The sequence below is a fragment of the Carlito syrichta genome, unplaced genomic scaffold, assembly GCF_000164805.1.
Source record: "Carlito syrichta isolate Samal-C Ts95f unplaced genomic scaffold, Tarsius_syrichta-2.0.1 Scaffold311694, whole genome shotgun sequence".
Classification (NCBI taxonomy): domain Eukaryota; kingdom Metazoa; phylum Chordata; class Mammalia; order Primates; family Tarsiidae; genus Carlito; species Carlito syrichta.
In genome coordinates, this window is record NW_007255790.1 from 220,398 (window position 1) to 239,353 (window position 18,956).

General features: G+C 47.7%; 1 protein-coding gene across 6 annotated transcripts in view; it reads right to left on the bottom strand.

Annotated features, from left to right (window-relative positions):
* The window catches only part of ARNT2 (aryl hydrocarbon receptor nuclear translocator 2), a 164,157-nt gene extending 147,280 nt beyond the window's left edge, over positions 1-16,877 (bottom strand). For 3 of the 6 annotated variants that reach the window (XM_021718001.1, XM_021718002.1, XM_021718003.1), the window contains exon 1: positions 6,862-6,979. In XM_021718001.1, coding sequence (XP_021573676.1) covers positions 6,862-6,974 — 113 coding nt within the window. In that variant the 5' untranslated portion in view covers positions 6,975-6,979. Of the gene's footprint in view, positions 1-6,861; positions 6,980-15,078; positions 15,276-16,728 lie in introns of those variants that run through there. The other 3 variants (XM_008068945.1, XM_008068944.2, XM_021718000.1) reach the window with 2 other exon arrangements.
* Between the last annotated feature and the right edge of the window lie 2,079 nt (positions 16,878-18,956).

Here is an 18,956-nt window from a genome sequence, read left to right on the forward strand (position 1 = left end):
CAGGTGGGTCTCGAACCCGCAGGCTCAGGCAATCCACTCACCTCAGCCTCCCAAAGCGCTGGGATTACAGGCTGAGCCACTGAGCCTGGCTTAATAGGGCATTTAAGGTCACCATCCTATAAGTTCAGGACCAAAAGGCTGTGGCGGGGAGAGTGGTCATTTGGGGCCCAAGTTACTCACACTTGCTGTCTATCTGCTTCTTGAAACCCACCAGAAAATGACTGAGATCTCCCCTTTACCGGCACTCTCAGTGTAAACATAAAGCAAAAAGTCTTGATAGATACTTGCTGAATTCTTCTAACAAACCAAGTCTCTTTAATGCAGTTCATCGTATGCCTGAAGATCACCAGGCAGAGAGGGTACTTAACAGCATCAAGTACACCGAAGTCTTTGGAAAACAAAACGAGAAATAATACAGATTTCTGGGCTCTCCTGGACATCAAGGGTGATTCCTTAGAAGACCATCTCAGAGCCCCTGTGTCCCCTTCTTGTTCTCTGTGGGCCTGGTGGACTGGGGGAGGCATAGTTCCCATGGAGTCCAAGCAGAACAAGGCCAGCCTACCTGGCAGCTCGGACCAAGAAATTCCTTTGACTTTGATTCATCAAGACCTTCCAAGTTCTCAAGAGAGAATGGAGTATGTATTAAATGACCACAGGTAAGGATGCCAGAACTGCCAGCCTCACAGAAAGGGTAACACCTACCGCTCAGGCTTTAAGGACAGGGTTTCAGTGGCTCCTGACCTGGGGAAGGCAAAGAACACCCAGGCTTACCAGGAAACAGCCAGGTTGCCCAGGAGAAGCCATTCTTGCGCAAGCACACCCAAGAAGCCCCTAAGGAGACAAGTCACGTTCTCTAGGCTTTGGGGTGACTTGGGGTACCTGGGCACTGGGATCAGACAAGCCAAAAGAGTACTTTCTCCTTAAAATCAGCATCTTGTGTTTGTTTTTGTTTGGTTTTATGTACAGTGCAGCCAGAGTTCTGGGCATATTTTGTTCAGGGTGACCTGATGGGATCCCTGCCAACTTGAAATTTCTGGTGCTGAGAGACAAGGTTTGTACTAAGAGGAAAATCCCAAAAGGAGTTAGATAACTGTAAAAGATGACAGTAGTGATAAGCATCGCTTTATGTTTACATGCCCAAAGAGAAGGGGAGGTGGAGAGGAAAGTGCCAGGGAAGGACAAGCCCAGTTAAAAGGCCACAGGCAACCACAGGGAGATGGGTGTACACACCCTACAGTGCAGTTTGGGAAACCAGGAAGCAGCTGCAGAGTTACCGACGCTGTGGACAAGTGGAAGTTCATGCAAGACTTTCTAAATAAAACAACGTCACCGATATTCTGCATAATTACTAAGCCATCACTCCACCTTTCCCCGAAACCACATCTGGGAGACAGCCACCAAAAACACTGTAACCGAATTCCCTGGGTGTGCTGCAAAGCCGCAGAACCACACTGCCACCCAGTGTTCATTTTGGGGAAGAGCGATTCTGCTGTCCACAGGGAGGTTAATTAACACCCCATGCAGTCAAAAACACTTCAACGTTAAGAAAAAGAAACAGTGCTTTCAAAATTCCTAAGAACTCAGGCGAGCATTTGACAAAGCCTTAAGTGGGTGTGGGACAGACTGTTAACTTTCAAATTCCTTTTAGCTTAAGTTGATAGGAGCTCAAGTAATCATCAGGTTCCTGCAGAATGCAATTTATGAGTCAGCCCTCCCTCCTCAGCCTGCAGGATCTTTGGGGTGTTCAGGGTGGTGAACTGTAACAATTTTTTCCAGGACTGAGGACTCCTTGGATCCAGGACTTCAATGCTAAAACTGGGAGAGTCCTGGGCAAACCAGGATGGTTGGCCACCCTAGATTTAGCAGATAGTTGTCTTTACCTGGCGCTTCATGGAGTAGACAATTGAGGAAGTGAGCCCCTTGAGAAAAGTTCCCCCCAGCCAGGCCAGCTGTGACTCAGTCAAGCTGAAGATATAAGGAGAGGGCCCTGCTCTGGACCCAGAGTCTAGTCTGCTGGGACCCAGAATTTCTCTAGGAAAAAATTAGGGACCAAGAGACTGTGCCTCCCACCTCTGTGTGCACATGATCACATGTGTACTATGAACAGATCTAGTCATTCAGAAAAGCATAAAGTGGGGAAGAACCCAGGACACAAAAGATTGTTTGGATTCTCGGGATAACTCACCCCACCTCCAAATAGTCTCCCCGGCCCATCAGTAACAGAGAAAACAATGCTACTACCAAGGACAAAAGGGGCCTCTCAGAGCCACACCTGCCTTGGGGTCTCTGTCATCACTTAGAATACTTCACTTTAGACAGGACCACCATCAGCCATGCCTATTGCTTTGTTACAAAAAGTCTAAGTGAATCATCCTTTGTTTTGTGTCTTTTATGTGTCTCTAGAACACTGAAGCATCTGGATAATAAGGAGAGAAATCAAAATATGACTTTCAAGTCCTGTTGTATTCACTGTAAAGAAATTGTCACAATGAATGGATGATATAACTGTCTTCCAGAGGTGGGCTGAAAAAGAGTTTTACCTCATTTTGCTGTCATTGAGCCTGAATGCTTATCTCTATCAAAGTCATGAGAGGCACATCTGACCTTGCAAAGAGTTAAGAGTGAGCGTGGCTGGGCACAGTGGCTCATGCCTATGACCCCAACACTTTGGGAGGGCGAGGTGGGAGGACTGCTTGAGCCCAGAAGTTTGACACCAGCCTAGGCAACATAACAAGTCCTCGTCTCTACAAAAAATAAAAAATTTATCCAGGTATGGTGGTGCATGCCTGTAATCCCAGCTACTTGGGAGACTGAGGTAGGAGGATTGCCTGAGTCCAGGAGTTCGAGGCTGCAATAAGCCATGATCATGGCCACTGTACTCCAGACTACATGACAGAGTGAGATCCCAATTCAAAAAAAAAAAAAAGAGTGATACATGAATCTCTCTAATAGTGATTGTGTCATAATAATAATACATTGTCAAATATGAGTCACCAAACAGAATTCACTTGTGCTCAAATCAGGAAGGATAAAAAGGCTGGCCCAACAGCGGAACAAAGGAGTGATCCTGGGTAGCCCAAAGCCTCTGCTAACAACAAGGTAAGTGACAAGGGCCCTGGAAAGCACTCTTCCTTCAGAGCCTGGACCGCTGGCTGAGATTGCAAGAGCAGCACACAAACACTTGGCAAGATAACCTTCAACACACCTGTAACTCAAACACATTCCCGCAGCTCTCAGGGTTACGTCAGAGAGAGACGCCAGTCCATGGGCTGCATACAGTTTGAAAATAGGTGGGGCACGGTGGTGCATGCCTGTAATCCCAGCACTATGGGAGGCCAAAGCAAGAGGATTGCTTGAGTCCAGGGGTTTGAGACCAGCCTGGACAACATAGCGAGAACTTGTCTCTATTTTTAAATAAGTATATTTAAAAAAAAAAAAAGAAAATAGTTTTCCCTTCATCATGCCATTTTGAAGCCCAGCATTGGACTCCAAGGCAGCGGGTACCTCCCTATCCACTACCTCCATTCTCCATCCCCAACAAGGGCTAGCTCTGGGGGTGGGCATAGACCCCCGACTGCTCACTGCTGCTTCTCCTAATGGAGTTTGTCCTGAAGGAGTTCCCACCCCTCAGTACCCTGTCACTGAGATAGGGAGGTTGCTGCAAAAAATGCATTTCAGGTGGTTTGCTTCAGCTTGTAGAATCATTTTTTTTTTTTAAGAGATGGGGTCTCTCTTTATCACCCAGGCTGGAGATCAGTGGTGTGATCACAGCTCACTACAGCCTGGGTTCAAACACTCCTGGGCTCAAGTGACCCTCCCGCCTCAGCCTCTCAAGAAGCTGGGACTACAGGCACACACCCTCACGCCCAGTTAATTTTTTTAGTAGAGACGGGGTCTTGCTATGTTGCCCAGGTTTGTCTCAAACCTCTGGCCTCAAGCACTTCTCTCACCTCGGCTTCTCAAAGTGCTAGGATTATAGGTATGAGCCACCGTGTCCTGTCTGGAATCACTTGTGAAGGCAGCTGCAACTTCTGAACCCTCACCTGTGCCCCAACTCCTGGGAGAGCACGTGGCCGGCCGAGACGCTTACCAAGGAAGGCCATCGGGGGAGGCGAGAGGGAAATTCAGCCGTGAGGGGTCCACCATCAGGCAGCCCGGAGGACCCAACCCCGAGAGGGGTAAGTTCTACTCAACATTGAAACACTGGGGTGGGACAGGTGGTGATCCTGAGAATCTAGGACATTTTTCTTCCACCAAAAGAGTCAAATCAGATTAAAAAGACGCAGGCAAGGAATCGGGGGGTGGGAAGAAGGTCCTTGCGGACACCACCCCCAACCTCCACCACCCCCATGACCCTTCTCTTTCTTTTCTCTCTCCCTGTGTCTCTCCAACTGTGTCCCACGTTCTCAGAGGGAAGGAGGAGGTGGGACCGCCATGCCAACGGCAGGGAGAGTGTCCTTAAATGCACACCGTGCTGTAGGAACAAGGAGGTAGGCCTGCTGTGGCTACTTGCTTTTTGATGCATGTGGTCTCCAGAGGGTGTCCTCTGCACTTAGCTAAGTGATCAGGCTGTGGTCGAAGGAGCTGTTGTTATCGAGAAGCTCGAGAACGGTGGTGGCCTCAATCACTGAATTGCAGCAAAGCATGTAAACACATCCGATGCAAGAATTACTATGGAAACAGCCCTGTAGAAACAGAGGTCTCTTTGCCTAGACACAGGGTAAATCCCAACATCACCGAGTAGGGGCCAGATTGGTAGTTTGCATGTCCCCTCCCTCTGGCAGGGGCTTAGACCCCAAGAAAGAGGATGACAGAAGACAAGTACCCTAGAGAGGATCGCTGCTGATCTGCCTCCAGGAGGTCCTCCAGGAGGTCGTGCCCTCCTCCTCAGCGGTGACACCACCGGTGTCAGCAGTCACCGCCCAAACTCCCTCACCGCTCAATTCTTTTCTTGATGTTTTGCTCCCGTGACTCCAAGTGGAATGCAATGCTAGGCTCTGTCTCAGCCTGCTCAGGGTTCACAGCTGCCTCCAATGCCATGCTGTGTGTGTGTGACCCAGAAGTGAAGGAGACGGTGGTGGACTTCTCCAGAAATGTGACAGGGAGCAATGAGAAATCAGGGTCTGGATGCCAGGCTGGGGTCAAATCATCAGTTCAGGGAGCAATGAGAAATCAGGGTCTGGATGCCAGGTTGGGGTCAGGAACATGGAGACCCAGGAGGGAAGCCTCAACCCACTTTAGCCCAGCTTGCGGGAGAGGAAGGGAAAACACCTGACAGACACTCAGAGATGGATCCTAAGCAGAGAGGACTTCTGGTGCTGCAAATACCGGGCTGGGCCTGAGCACCTCAGCCTGGACCTGGGCCTGACCCAACCCACCTCCCTCATCACAGAGTCCTGTGCCCGCCTCTTCTGGGAAAGTACTTGGGCAAGCCCTGGGGCTCTGTCCCCAGGAAATGTAAGTTAGAGTGCACAAACATTTAAAATAACTTTAAAAGGCCTGGAATTTTAAAACATCAGTAAGTTGATAGGTTGACACCTTGTGGCTTCTTTTAGCAAAGGGACTCTGCTGAGCTTAGCACCTAGTTAGCAAGAATGGTTGACTGAAATAGGACGGCTGTGTTTGCAGGAAGCCCCAGAGGAAAGTCGCACCATTTATTACAGAGCTGATCTGGAAGCTTTGCCCCCAGGCACCAAGGCTGTTCAGGACAGCTCTGCTGGGCCCACTGTAAAGACAGGGCTGGGTGGTAGAGAACTGGCTGCCTCAGCGCCCAGCCAATGACAGTGAAAGTGCACCTGCTGAATCCAGGGAGTTCAGTGGTTGGGTTTTCTTCAACCTCTCAGGCCCTCCTTCTGGGACAATACATCACTCAACAGTCTTTTTCATAATCCCAAATTACCATGCTGCGCTTGCTTTTTCCTGTTAGCCCACTCCATTCCAAATCCCGAGACAGCCCCGACCCCAGCCTCTACCTTCTTGAAGCATCAAGTTGGTTTAGAGGAAAGTCTCACTTCAAAATGGGCCCACCCCACAGGCCACGCGCTGTGAGAAGTGTGTTCCGCTATAATTGGACGGCTGCATTCCTGGGGAGCCATGTGTGATCAGAAATTGCATTAAAAGTGAAAACTAATTGCACTTCATGAGAAACCTTGTTTACCAAATATGGTATGAAAAATCAAATGGATTCAATGAGGGAAAGGGGTGGGGTGGTAAACTGAGTCTGAATTGTTGGTTAGGTTTGGTTGGTTGGCTTCTTAGGTGTCCACCTAACTGAGCATTGCGCATTTTGAGTAGGTGCAGCTGGGGCTCCATCTGCTCAAGAGTGATGGTCTTCCTGGCCCCATCAGAACTAGGACAGTCGACAGCACTTATCGCTACCAGCTTTATTGGCAGAGCGGCATACATGTGAACTGCCTGGCCTGCGAATTGAATCACTTGAAAGGAATTCCTGCATGCCACCTGCCAAGGAGGAAAGAATGGACGGCACCAGGGTGGACCCTTCACAGCCTACAGGGGCTGGAACTCAGCTCAGCAGCACTGCCAAGCCCCCGGCTGGAAAGCTCAGGCGGGGTAACGGGTGAGCCCCTCCCTTCACACAGCCTGAGCCAGGCCCAGCAGGATCCCAAAGCACATTCTCACCACAAGGACAAGCAAACAGAAGTCCCCAGCTGGGTGCCAAGGCCCAAAACACTTAGAAGCAAATCATGTGCATATTTAGGAATCTTGAAAAATCTAAACAGGATGCAAACTGCTGAGCTTTTATTTTGCAAGAGAGGGAGAAACAATATTTTCCTAGCAGGTCAAGAGCTGTGGCTCAACATTGATGAAAGCTCAATTGCTGGAAATGCCGAGGTTGCTTACCCGGAACGCCGCTTTCCTCCACGGGCAGGCATGGCCCCTGCCATCCTCACCTGTCCGGAGGCCGCCATGGGGGCAACGGGCAATGTCACAGACCCAGGGATGTCTGAAGCCATTTCTGGAATGTAGCAAAGACAAGAGGTTTTGTCAATGTCAGAAAAACTCAGTGACAAGTGAGAAAGTTGTCACGTGTTACCAGAAACACCCCTGGCAGGAGAGCCTGGGAACCTGGGTCCTGTGGGCTGCTCTGCCCACTGGCAGCTGGCTACGTGGCTCAGGTGAAGCCTTCCTGTCTCTGGAAAAGGATATCTCTCATATTTACTGCTTGAAAGAGTAGTCAAAAAAGAAATAGCACAGCTTAGCAGCTTTCATAAGGGACTCCCGTCTCTTGGCCACCTGGAGGCAGGTAAGATGTCTAGGAATCCAGGCAGCATGGCCAAATGCTGAAGGGAAAGAAAGAACCATCACTGGCATCAACTTCCGGTAACCCAGATAGGGCAAGCTCATCATGAGCCAATGTCTTGTGGCAGGGCCCTCTGATGCTCTACCCTCTACCCCGGGTATCATGATGTGCAAGCAGGAAGTCTGGTCCCCACACTCACACTGGACTCAGAACCCATGTGTCAGAGCCCTGCATGGCCCCTCTGTTCAGGATGAGGACAGTGAGGTCTAGGGGTGTTAAAAGCATCACTCCAGGCTGCACTGTGCCAGGCTGAGGCATCCTGGCTCTCCACAGCCAGGCCTTTCCAGGAATAAATATTAATTTAAAGAATAGGAAGGTCTGGCACTAGATGAGAGTATCTTTCCTGCACATCGTGGCCAAGATACATTATTTCCTACAAGCCAGACGCTTTTGGAAACTCGCTAAGGCCATGTTAAGCATTTCGGATTTCAAGGAAACCACACTGTTAAAAAGTTCCTTCTTCCTACTTTTTGGAAGTTTCCTAAGCTCAAGTAGTCAGACCATACCATGGCAAGATAAATATTTCAAGCGGCCTCTCTGATTCTGTCTCCTGTTCTTGGGAACGGTTCCCACAGTGCTAACTTTTCTTAGCTCAAATCTTACCTGGGGTAGAAGGGAAGCAGCAGTCTACAAAAAATCTACTTTAAAAAGACAGGTCAAAATGAATGTGGGAATCTGGGCTCTTGTTCGTAGAGACGAAAGCCTAGTGATGTGTTTGGGACACGCTTGGTGAGGCTCATTGCTCTTTTCCTTTCAGCAGAAACCAGGGAGTCCTGTGACAGTTGACCCGCAGTAACATCCAAAGACATCATGTTTAATAAACACATTCGAAGGTCAACTTGAACTATTCCACTCAAAACTCTTGAGGAAGAATTTTACAATACTAATAAACAAAATCTTAATTTAGTCACTCTGCTATGTCCACAAAACTTTGAGGACTTTTATAGTTTTGTTTTGTTTTTAAAACCATGTACACATTGAAAAGTGCTCAAGGAGAAAGATGTACCTCTTAAAGTAATTCTCTCCCCTGTAGACAATGACTGTATTGAGTTTGTAGTAGCTAGGCAGTATTAATGGCAATGACCTGCAGCCTCATCATCTGCCTGTTTCTGATAAGAAATTTATGTTTTTTTCCTGAGATAGAGGGTAAAATGCATTAAATCTATCAGGTCCCCAAACTGAAGGGCAGAATCACTGTGAGGGAATATGAAAGTCCCCACTTCTAAAATAAGTTCCACAGAACAGCAGTCCCTGAAGAATCTCCAGGAAAGGGGTTTCAGGGTCAAATAAGTTAGAAAAAAACTGCACTCATCCACTCTCTTAGAGATTCCACCATCCATTAAAAACGTATTGCATACTGAGAAGCCCTACCTATAAAAAGAAGTGTGCTTAACTTTGATTAACCCAGTATATCCTAAATGTCTCTAACTGTGGAAGCTTTTAAAATGTATTGCTTGGCCAGGTTTGGTGGCTCAGCCTGTAATCCCAGCATTTTGGGAGGCCGAGGCAAATGGATTATCTGAGCCCGTGGGTCTGAGACTGGCCCGGGCAACTTGGCGAGACCTCGTCTCTACAATAAATCCAAAAATTAGTTGGGCATGGTAGCGCATGCCTGTAGTTCTGGCTGCTTGGAAGGCTGAGGCGGAAGAATTGCCAAAGCCCAGGAGGTCGACGCTGGGGTGCCCGTGACTGTGCCACTGCACTCCAGCCTAAGCGACGGAGTGAGACTCCAACTCAAAAAAAAAAAAAGAAAAAAGAAAAAGAAAATGTATTACCTGCTCAGGAACACTAGTTTCAGTATCTTAAAGCCAACTATCTCATTCCTGTCTTTGAGTTAAAGAAATTCCAGGCCAGAAGAGATTTTAGCCACTGTCAGCACACCTAGAAAGGTTCATCCCTTCCCTGTCCCAATGACCTTAATTTTATTTTGGGAAAACAAAAATGCCAATCGTTTTTGTAATACAAGTTGCGAAAAGCAAAACTCCCCCAAACCTTGGCTGGTGCAGCAGAGGTTGGAGTTGGATGAAACTGGATCCTGAAAATCTAACCCTTTCCTCAGACAGATGAGGGAAGCAAGGCAAAGTTGGGTAACCTGTACAGGTACCCCCAGTTGGCCTTTCTTTTTTGTGTCTTATTTCTTGTCTAATTTCTTTTGTATGTGTGTCTTACTTCATTGGTCAGAACTTTTAGAGCAGTATTCACTAATAATGACCTAACAGAAAGACTACAGAGCTATGAAGTCAGATGACCTGATTTGTATTTTATTTTAATTTCCTTTACTATTTTATTTTATGAGTCAAGTCTCACTCTGTCACTCAGGCTGGAGTGCAGTGGTGCTGTCCTAGCTCACTCCATCCTTGACCTCCCAGGTTCAAGTGATCCTCCAGCCTAAGTCTCCTGAGTGGCTGAGACTACACTCATAAGCCACTACATCCAACTAATTTTTTAAAAATTATTTAAAGAGACAGGAGTCTTGCTATGTGACCTAGGGTGGTCTTGAACTTCTGGCCTCAAGTGATTCTCCCACCCTGACCTCCCAAAGTGCCAGGATCATAGCATGAGCCACTGTCCCAGGCCCTGATTTTAAATTACAACTGAAATACTTCTTAGCTATTTGAGTGGGCCATTCTAGATCAAAGTAACATTTATGAAATGTTCATAAAGTCTACCTTGAAGTGTCATTTAAGATAATACATGTGAAGATTCTAACATAGTGCCTGGAAAAAAGAAACACTCAAAAATAATGAAAATGATCATGACTGTGCTGATGGTTAGCAAACTTGCTTGGTGCCTAAATTTAACTGGAATAAGTTGCTGGTTTAAGACAGACACTCTTTGTTTTATCAAGGAATCTGCTCCTATACCTACTTTTAAAAGTTTATTTAAAAAATGAATGTCTCGTGCCGGGCTTGGTGGCTCAGCCTGTAATCCCGCGCCTTTGGGAGGCTGAGGTGAGTGGATTGCCTGAGCCTGAGGGTTCGAGACCCGCCTGGGCAGCAAGACCTCATCTCTACAATAAATCAAAAAAAAAAAAAATCAGCCGGGCGTGGTAGCACATGCCTGTAATTCCGGCTACTTGGAAGGCTGAGGCAGAAGGATTGCCAGAGCCCAGCAGGTCGAGGCTGCGATGGCCGGGAGCGGCCACTGCACTCCAGTCTGGGCGACCTGGGCGACCGAGTGAGACTCCAACTCAAAACAAAACAAAACAAAACAAAACAAAACAAAACAAACAAAAAATGAATGTCTCATTTTATCAGATGCAACCTTGGTAACTAAAATAGTAGTCTGGATACTAAATAAACCAAATAGAAGATGCAATCAATGAAACTAAAATTCACTTTAAAGATGAAATGTTTTCTCTAATGTTAATTTTTAGGAGCCACCCTCATTCAATTCAAACAAAGTAAAAAAACAAGTCTGTCTTCTCTGTAATCTATGTCCACATCCACAATGTGATCGGCCATCACAGTTTCCCCTGAAAAAGTGACTACCTGCTTCCTAAATCTGGCAACTTTTCTCTATGACTCAAGTACAAGCAAGCTCCTGGGATGTGCACCCAGGGAAGATGGCTGACGGAAGGTCCCAGGCCAGGGCAGAGGTGACAGTCCCAAAGGCAGGGCTTGGTATCAAATGGAGCCGAGAAGCCCTAAGCTTTGGATGAAGAGTAGCCAGTAAGCAAGTTGTTAATTTGCTCCTGGGTTTCTGAATTTCATTCAGAGGCAAATAAAAGCAGAACCTGACTATTGCACTATATGGAGAAGAAATCACACCTCAGGTGATCCACCATGCCCTGCGCCTGGGGGTGTACATGAGGACAGTCTTTCTGGAGGACAACTGAGCAGTTTGTGTCAAGAGACACTAAAATACACACACACACAGGCACACGCAGGGGCGTGCCAGCAGTGACCCAACCTTATCACCTGCCTGCTTCTGATAAGAAATTTACATATTTTTTTCTGAAATGGAGGCAAAAGCACTTTAAAGCCATTAAGTCCTAAAACTGAAGGGCAGAATCACTGTGAGAGCAAACACAGGTGAACCTGGACACAGCTTCTCCTGCACTATGACAGGAGGTAAGAGGGTATGTGTGTGCTTGTCATATGCACAGCAAGAAGACTGGAAGGTAGGTAGATGGAAGTATACCAAAATGTCAAACTTAGGTACTTTTGTTGTGGGAATCATATGTGGGTGTTATTTTCTCCTAAACGCTCTTATTGTTGTTGCCATTTGAATATTCTAGTTTTTCCCCCCAACGATCCAGTGGTGCGTTTTGGTTTGTGTGTGTGAGTGGTATGTGCTGATGTGAGTGGTATGTGGGTATATAGTGTGTAAGTGGTTTGTGGTGTATAGTGTGTGTTGGTTTGTGTGTGAGTGGCATGTGTGCACGCGCCTGTGTGTATGTTGGTGTGTGACACCCCAGCCCAGGACTTGGTTCTGTGCAGGGAGGGCCAGGCCTGTCTGTGACTCCCCAGGTGTGGGTGGCCCTCCCTGCTGGTTTAAAGGTGGGGATCTTGGCAGGGAGGTGGCAAGGTCGGTGAGGAAGGATCCTGGTCCTGAGGTGATGAGGACGAAAGAGCTTATTGTTGTAAAAGCACTTAGCATGATGCCTGGCAGAGTCAGCACGTGTAGTATTCATTCAATTAAAAAATATGCGCACAGGCTGGGTGCGGTGGCTGGCTCAGCCTGTAATCCCAGCACTTTGGGAGGCCGAGAAGAGAGGATTACCTGAGTCTGGGGGTTTAAGACCAGGTGTGGTTTTAAGGCCCACCCACACCTGGGGAGTCACAGACAGGCCTGGCCCTCCCTTCACAGAGCCAAGTCCTGGGCTGGGGTGTCACACACCAGCACACAGGCATGCACATGCACGCACACCACTCACACACAAACCAACACACATCATACATCACAAACCACTCACATACCACATACCCATACACCACTCACATCAACACATACCACTCACACACACAACATACCCAAACACACCACTCACATCTACATACACACCACGCACACACACAAGTCAACACACACCACAAATACTCACACATACCACATTCCCACATACCACTCATACACACAAGCCAACATATACCACACACCATAAACCACTCACACCATAAATATGCACCACACATCTCATAAACTACTCATACACACTACATACTCACCACACACCATTCACACCACTCACACACACAAACCAACACACATCACACACCATAAACCACTCACACACCATATACCCATACACCACTCACATCAACACACACCACTTCCACATTCAAACCAACACACACCAACATACCACAAACCACTCACACATACCACCTACCAACACCTACCACTCACATCTATACACACACCACTCACACACACAAACCAACATGTACCACACACCATAACCAACTCACACACACCATATACCCACACACACTACTCATATCTACACCCACACACCACTCATATAAGCCAAAACACACCATACACCATAACACACCACACACCATAAACCATTCACACATACCACATACTCCCACACCACTCACATCAACAAATACCACTCACACAAACCAATATGCACCATATACCATAAACTACTCGCACATACCATACACACCACACATCATTTACACCACTCACATACACAAACCAACACACATCATACACCATAAACCAGTCATACACACTACATACCCATACACACCACTCACATCTACACACACACCACCCCCACACACAAGTCAACACACACTACAAATACTCACACATACCATATTCCCACATACCACACACACAAGCCAACATATACCACACACCATAAACTACTCACACATACTACTAACATCAACATACACACAAACCAACACATACCACATACACACCATTCACATCCACACATACACCACTCACACACACCACACATACCACTCACACAAACCAACACACACCACACACCAAAACACAACACTCACATACACCATGAGCCATTCAGACATACCACTCACACACCACTCACAGCAACAAACACAACACTCACATGCACCATACACATATACCACTCACTTAAATCACACACCATACAAATACCACTCATACCAACATACACACCACTCGTACACCACACACATTCCACACAAACACCAGTTACACAAACACCACACACCCCTCCCACACCATAGACACATCACACACACACACCACACACCACTCATATACCACACACATCACTTACACACCACACTCACCACTCCTACACATCATACACACCACTCACACTCACAGACATCACACACACCACACACCCCACTCATATATGTCACTCACACATACTATACACAAACCATACACACACTACTTATACTACATCACACATGCCAACACACACACCACTCACACACCCACCACACAAAGACAACTCTCACACCACTGACGCACACGACACATGCCCAAACCACACACCCCACTCTCTCACACAGCACACACATACACAGCCCAACCTGGACCTGACGGGGAACAGCTATCCCCTGCGGACAACATGCTCTCACCCCACTAGGAGGTTCACCTGAGGGGCACGTGTGCCCCTCACTTGCCCAGCCCTACACAGCATTCAGATCCCGGAGACTCTGGTGAGTCATGTACTCCTGTCCTGTCCAGCCCCCGCGGGCAGCCCAGGCAGAGCCCGGCAAGCGCACGTCTGAAATGGCCTGGAGAATGGGACCCTCCCCTCCATATGCCCATGCCGTTGGGTTTGCCACATGTGGAAAACACACAGTATGAGCACATCCATGACAACAGCACACATTAAAGTCAAATCCATTTTAAAAACCCATGCAGAGTCTTCCACGTCCCAGGAAAAGATGGGGACGGTGGCGACATCACCGAAGAGCTACCTCACCCCACCCTTCCTCACCTCCCCTGCTTCTTTCAACCTTCTCAAGGCCGACTCTGTCCCTGTCACACTACGAAGGAGCTGCCAGCGTCACAGACCACGCCTGTGAAGGCAGACAGGCCCTCTTCTGCCCCGACCTTCCCTAATGCTGTGGTTCCCTCCCTGTTTTGGCCAGTCTCGCCCACAGACCCTGGCCTGCTGCTTCATGGGCCTCTTCCTAGGCCTCCTTTGCAGCTCTTCCTCCTCTTCCAGACCCCAGGGCATCATGTACAGCCTCATTTTCTCTACCTATACCCCCTCCTCCAGGTGGTCTCCCCCAGGCCCCGGCAGCAATGCTGCCACTCTGCCAACAGTTCTCCAATCCACTAGCAAGTCCTGCTGTGCCCACCGACAACCCTTTCCATCTCCTGGGTTCTGCTGCTGGCCCGTCTCAGGCCCCTGGTCTTCCTGCATCTACTCCTGTCCCACCCCAGTCACTCCCCACTTGGAGGACACATCAGAGAAGGCCAGCCTTCACTTCTATTCTCAAATGGCTTCTCTTTGCTCTTAGCACAAACACGGGGTTTTCTGTCATGATCAACCAGTACCTGTAGGGTCAGGTGCCGTCTATCTCTCCAGCCCACCTTTCTGGCTCCAGTCACACTGCCCTGTCAGTTTTCCAAACACACAATGTTCCCTCCCGCCCCAGGGCCTTTGCACATGCTACATCCGCTGGCAAGAATGCTCTCTTCTCTCTTCACCTAGCTAATTCCCCACATTCATTTAGATTCAGCTCAAATACTCACTTCTTCAGGAGGCCTGTCTCCAACCAGACCCTCCCCTACCCAGTCTAGGTTGGGTCCCTGGTGATTCATTCTTACTGCACCTGTACTTCTCCTGTGAATGAATGAAGGTCACAGCAGTCCAGGTGAAAGACAGCAGGACCTGAATGATGGAGCCACACAGAGGGCGCGCAGGAGGAGAGAGATGATGTCACTGCCTCAAAATACATACACAGTGTGTCAGCGTCAGAATCCAAAAAGGGAAGATTCTGAAAAACCTTGGTCACCTGATCCTCCTACACTGCTTGGGGCAAAAAAATTTCTGGAGATGGAAGAAAAATATGGTTGGGCCAGTTGCATATTTACAACTACCATGTCACACATGTTTGAGTCACAGGGACTTTTAACACCAAAGTAGATGAGCATTCGTACCTTCCTTGGTCCATTCATTCAGAGGGCCACATGCTCAGTGGGAGCTCGGTTCTAGTTCCGGCTCCACTGCTGTCTGACTCAGTTTCTCCATCTATTCTCTAACTGAGAAATGGAATCAATCGAGACGTTCTGTCCTTTTGCAGAGGTTGCTGTAAAAAACTGGTCCCTGATGGCTTACAAGCAGCATTTGCAAAGCTTTTATTTGGAACCAGGGGCTGTGCCAGGGACCCAGACCTGCCTCTGACAGGTTCCATCTGGAGTGTGATGGAGACACAGAGCTGGGTAATTTGTATAATTTCACACTGAGAGTTGCATGCTATGAGGAGGACTGGACCGTGTTGCGGGGATGGCTGGGAAGATCTGAGAAGGCTTCCTGGAGGAAGCCACGGTGGTGCTAACCTGGCAGTGGACTCCAGAAATGCTTTGGGAGGAACTAAGTCTAATATGAAAGGTGTTCTTTCCTAAATGCATTCCTAGGATTGTTCCAGAATTTCTGAGGAGTCTCATTCGGTCCCCTCCGAGGGATATGCCTTCTTGTTCCCTTCCAGGCACTGAGGCTTTCCAGCCCTATATCCCATCTACGGCTCCCTAGAGACCTTATTCCCCCACCTCAAATGCAACTCTCTTGTCTAGATCTCTGCTCAGGGCCCCTGATGGTAACCAATGGCAAAGGCACAAATAGACAGAAATATCTGTATTCACAGCGGTCTAACCCCAAATGCAAATAATCCTCCTGGAAACTGTTTCCTATGACACATGGCTGGGGCATGACTACCTGCTCTTAGACAAAGTTGCAGTGAGGTTTTGAGCTCATTTTAAAATCAGCCCAAGCTAAAGATTTTGCAAGGTTCCCTGTGATACACAAAACCTATCAGGCTAGTGATGCAGCATCTAGCCACAGACTAGTCCACATTTCAGATGCAGACATATTGTGCAGAATTCCTATAATACAGTGTAGGCAGCAAAAACCTGGGAAAAAATGTGAAACTTGAGAGCATTACAGATAAAAGGAACAGGAGGAAATGAAAAAAAGACATCTTGTTCTCCTCACTATTTTATGTGAATCCAAAATATCCTCTGATCTTCACATCAGAAAAAAGAAATTAATTCCATGCAAACTTTCACAACACAACAACATGTTATTTGAGTGATCATTCAAATAAACGAAACACCAAAAAGCTCTCTCCATGGGCGGGAGGGGGAGGAAGGGAAGCAGCTACCCCCCCCCACTGCCCCCCAAAAAACCAAACTGCTCTTCTCAATTTTCATCCCACTTAGAACAATTCTCTTCCCAGAAAGCACATCAAATACCACAGGCCTACCTTTTCAGAGGAATTTAAACAAAGATCTTTCTTCCCTGTGACCAACACCTTCTTAGGAGAATCTGTTATCCGTGTAGAAGAAATGTCAGAAGCCTCTGGGAGGAAATGTAACTGCATTTGTATTCTGCTCAGAAAATGTCATCACAGATCTGTTTACCTTAACTGTGGACCATGATTCAGCCGTGACAACTGTCTTGCATACTGATCAATTTATTTGCTGCAAATTTTCTAGCATTAACTACTTAGGTTCTGAAAAACCAGTTACTTGGATTTCTCCTGCAACCATAACAAATATACATTTGAAATAACCAGACTGCTATAAAAACATTTCAGCAGGAGACCATAAAGGATTTTTTCTTAAAGTACAAGCAAGGGAGAGTCTCTGTTACTTTTGGATAGAAGACAGAGTCCACGAGCCCCAAAGGCCCTCCAAGGGGTGGGATTTTTGTAGCACAACGTTCAGAAGAATTATTAGCCTGGGAGTCAGGGGACTCTGATCGCAGGTCCTTGCTGGGCTTTAACCAGCTGTGTGGTCCTCTGTAAGATATCTTCATGGGACAGGTAAGTTGGGCCTCGGGCTCTGTGATAGGGAAGAGGATGGCCACTGGACCCAGGAACTCTGGAAGAGGCCAGGTCCTGCCTCCTTCGGCCGGTGCCTCCAGCCTGGACACTGTACCCTGGCTGCCTGACTGAGTCACTCCTAGCAAGCAGGCAGGTTTTGGCATTAGGGAACTGGAATCAGTCTCACGGCAGCCTGGAGAGATGCCCTCACACCTCAGCTAACAATGCTGGCTTAGGCAGAGCTCTGGCTCCCCACTGGGCACTGTGCTGTGGTCCACTACAGTGTCAGACCCGGTGTCCCCACTAGTATCTGAGCCCACCAACTCCGGCTTCCTTCTCCCACCCTGCTGGCAGAAATCCCATCATATCTGTTTCTACAGCGTACCAATGTCAATCTCTGTGCTAGGTTTTATAAAAGGGGTAAAACATACACACCCAGCAAGAAGATGAGTGGCCAGCAATTCCAATGGAGGAAAGGTAGGGAGGCTACCGCCAAGGTTATGATTCTAGAGGAAGACCACGAGGATGAGCACCATGGTCCACCTGCTCCACTGTGTGAGACGATAAGCAAAGGCCCACAAGTCTATCCTCAATGGGACGTCCACCTGTGACCTGTTTCATGCCTAACAGCCATCGGCCATTGGAAGAAAGTGGGTGTCATCACCCATGCAGAAGCCAGGCCAGAACATCTGGTTTGGAGCCTTGGTGTCTGTCAGTGGATGGACTGCCTCTAAGGAAGGCTCAGAAGGAACCTTAGCCAAAATCTAGGCTACAGCCTAGCAAAAGTTGCACCTAGGAAGTCGGGAGCCCCATGTGGCAGGATAGAACTTGCAGGAGGAAGTGCAAGGGGTGGGCTCCTGAAGGGAGAGCACGCAGGGAGCTCAAAGCTCTAAAGCTTCACATTCAAAAACACCAGATAGGACCCTGGGATGGTGAAGGGCTCAAATGCTACATCGAGGAGACACATCTTGTCAGCCTGAGGAAGAGTCCTTGAGGCAGAAGGGGAGATGAGGCAGTCCTCAAATACCTGAGGGACCTTCAAAGGGAAGAGGCTAGTTGTCAATTACTGTAGACAGCAGCCCGAAGGTCAAGGATATGAAGGGTGGGGGGAAACATGAATGACCAAGATGTGTGTTGACTGTCCAAACACGGTTTGAAGTTGAACAGAAGCCAATGAACTAACATGTCTGACATAAAGAGAAAAGCTAATACATTATGGAATACCCACACTGATAAAAATCACTCAGCCATTATATATCACAATTTCAAAGACAATGTCACAGGGAAATGCTAAGGGCAAGTTAATAGAGCAGTATACAGAATCAAATATGCAAACACATTTGTCAGGGATCCATTAAAGTTCAGTTTCAGTCACAGGAATGCGCAAAACCTACTCTCTGGCCTTGGCTTCTGTATGAATGTTTTGGCCTTTGAAAGGACAAACAGTTGAATACCTATTTCAAGATCATTTCTGGCATCTCTGAACTTGTACATGACCAATGACCTTATGATATGCATGTCACCATCATATCTGTATCTACAGCATACCAATGTCAATACTTCAAGAAGGCATCCCATGTGAATTATGGTTCAAGCCTGAATATTCACTTTCTTTCTTTCTTTCTTTTTTTTTGAGTTGGAGTCTCACTCTGTCGCCCAGACTGGAG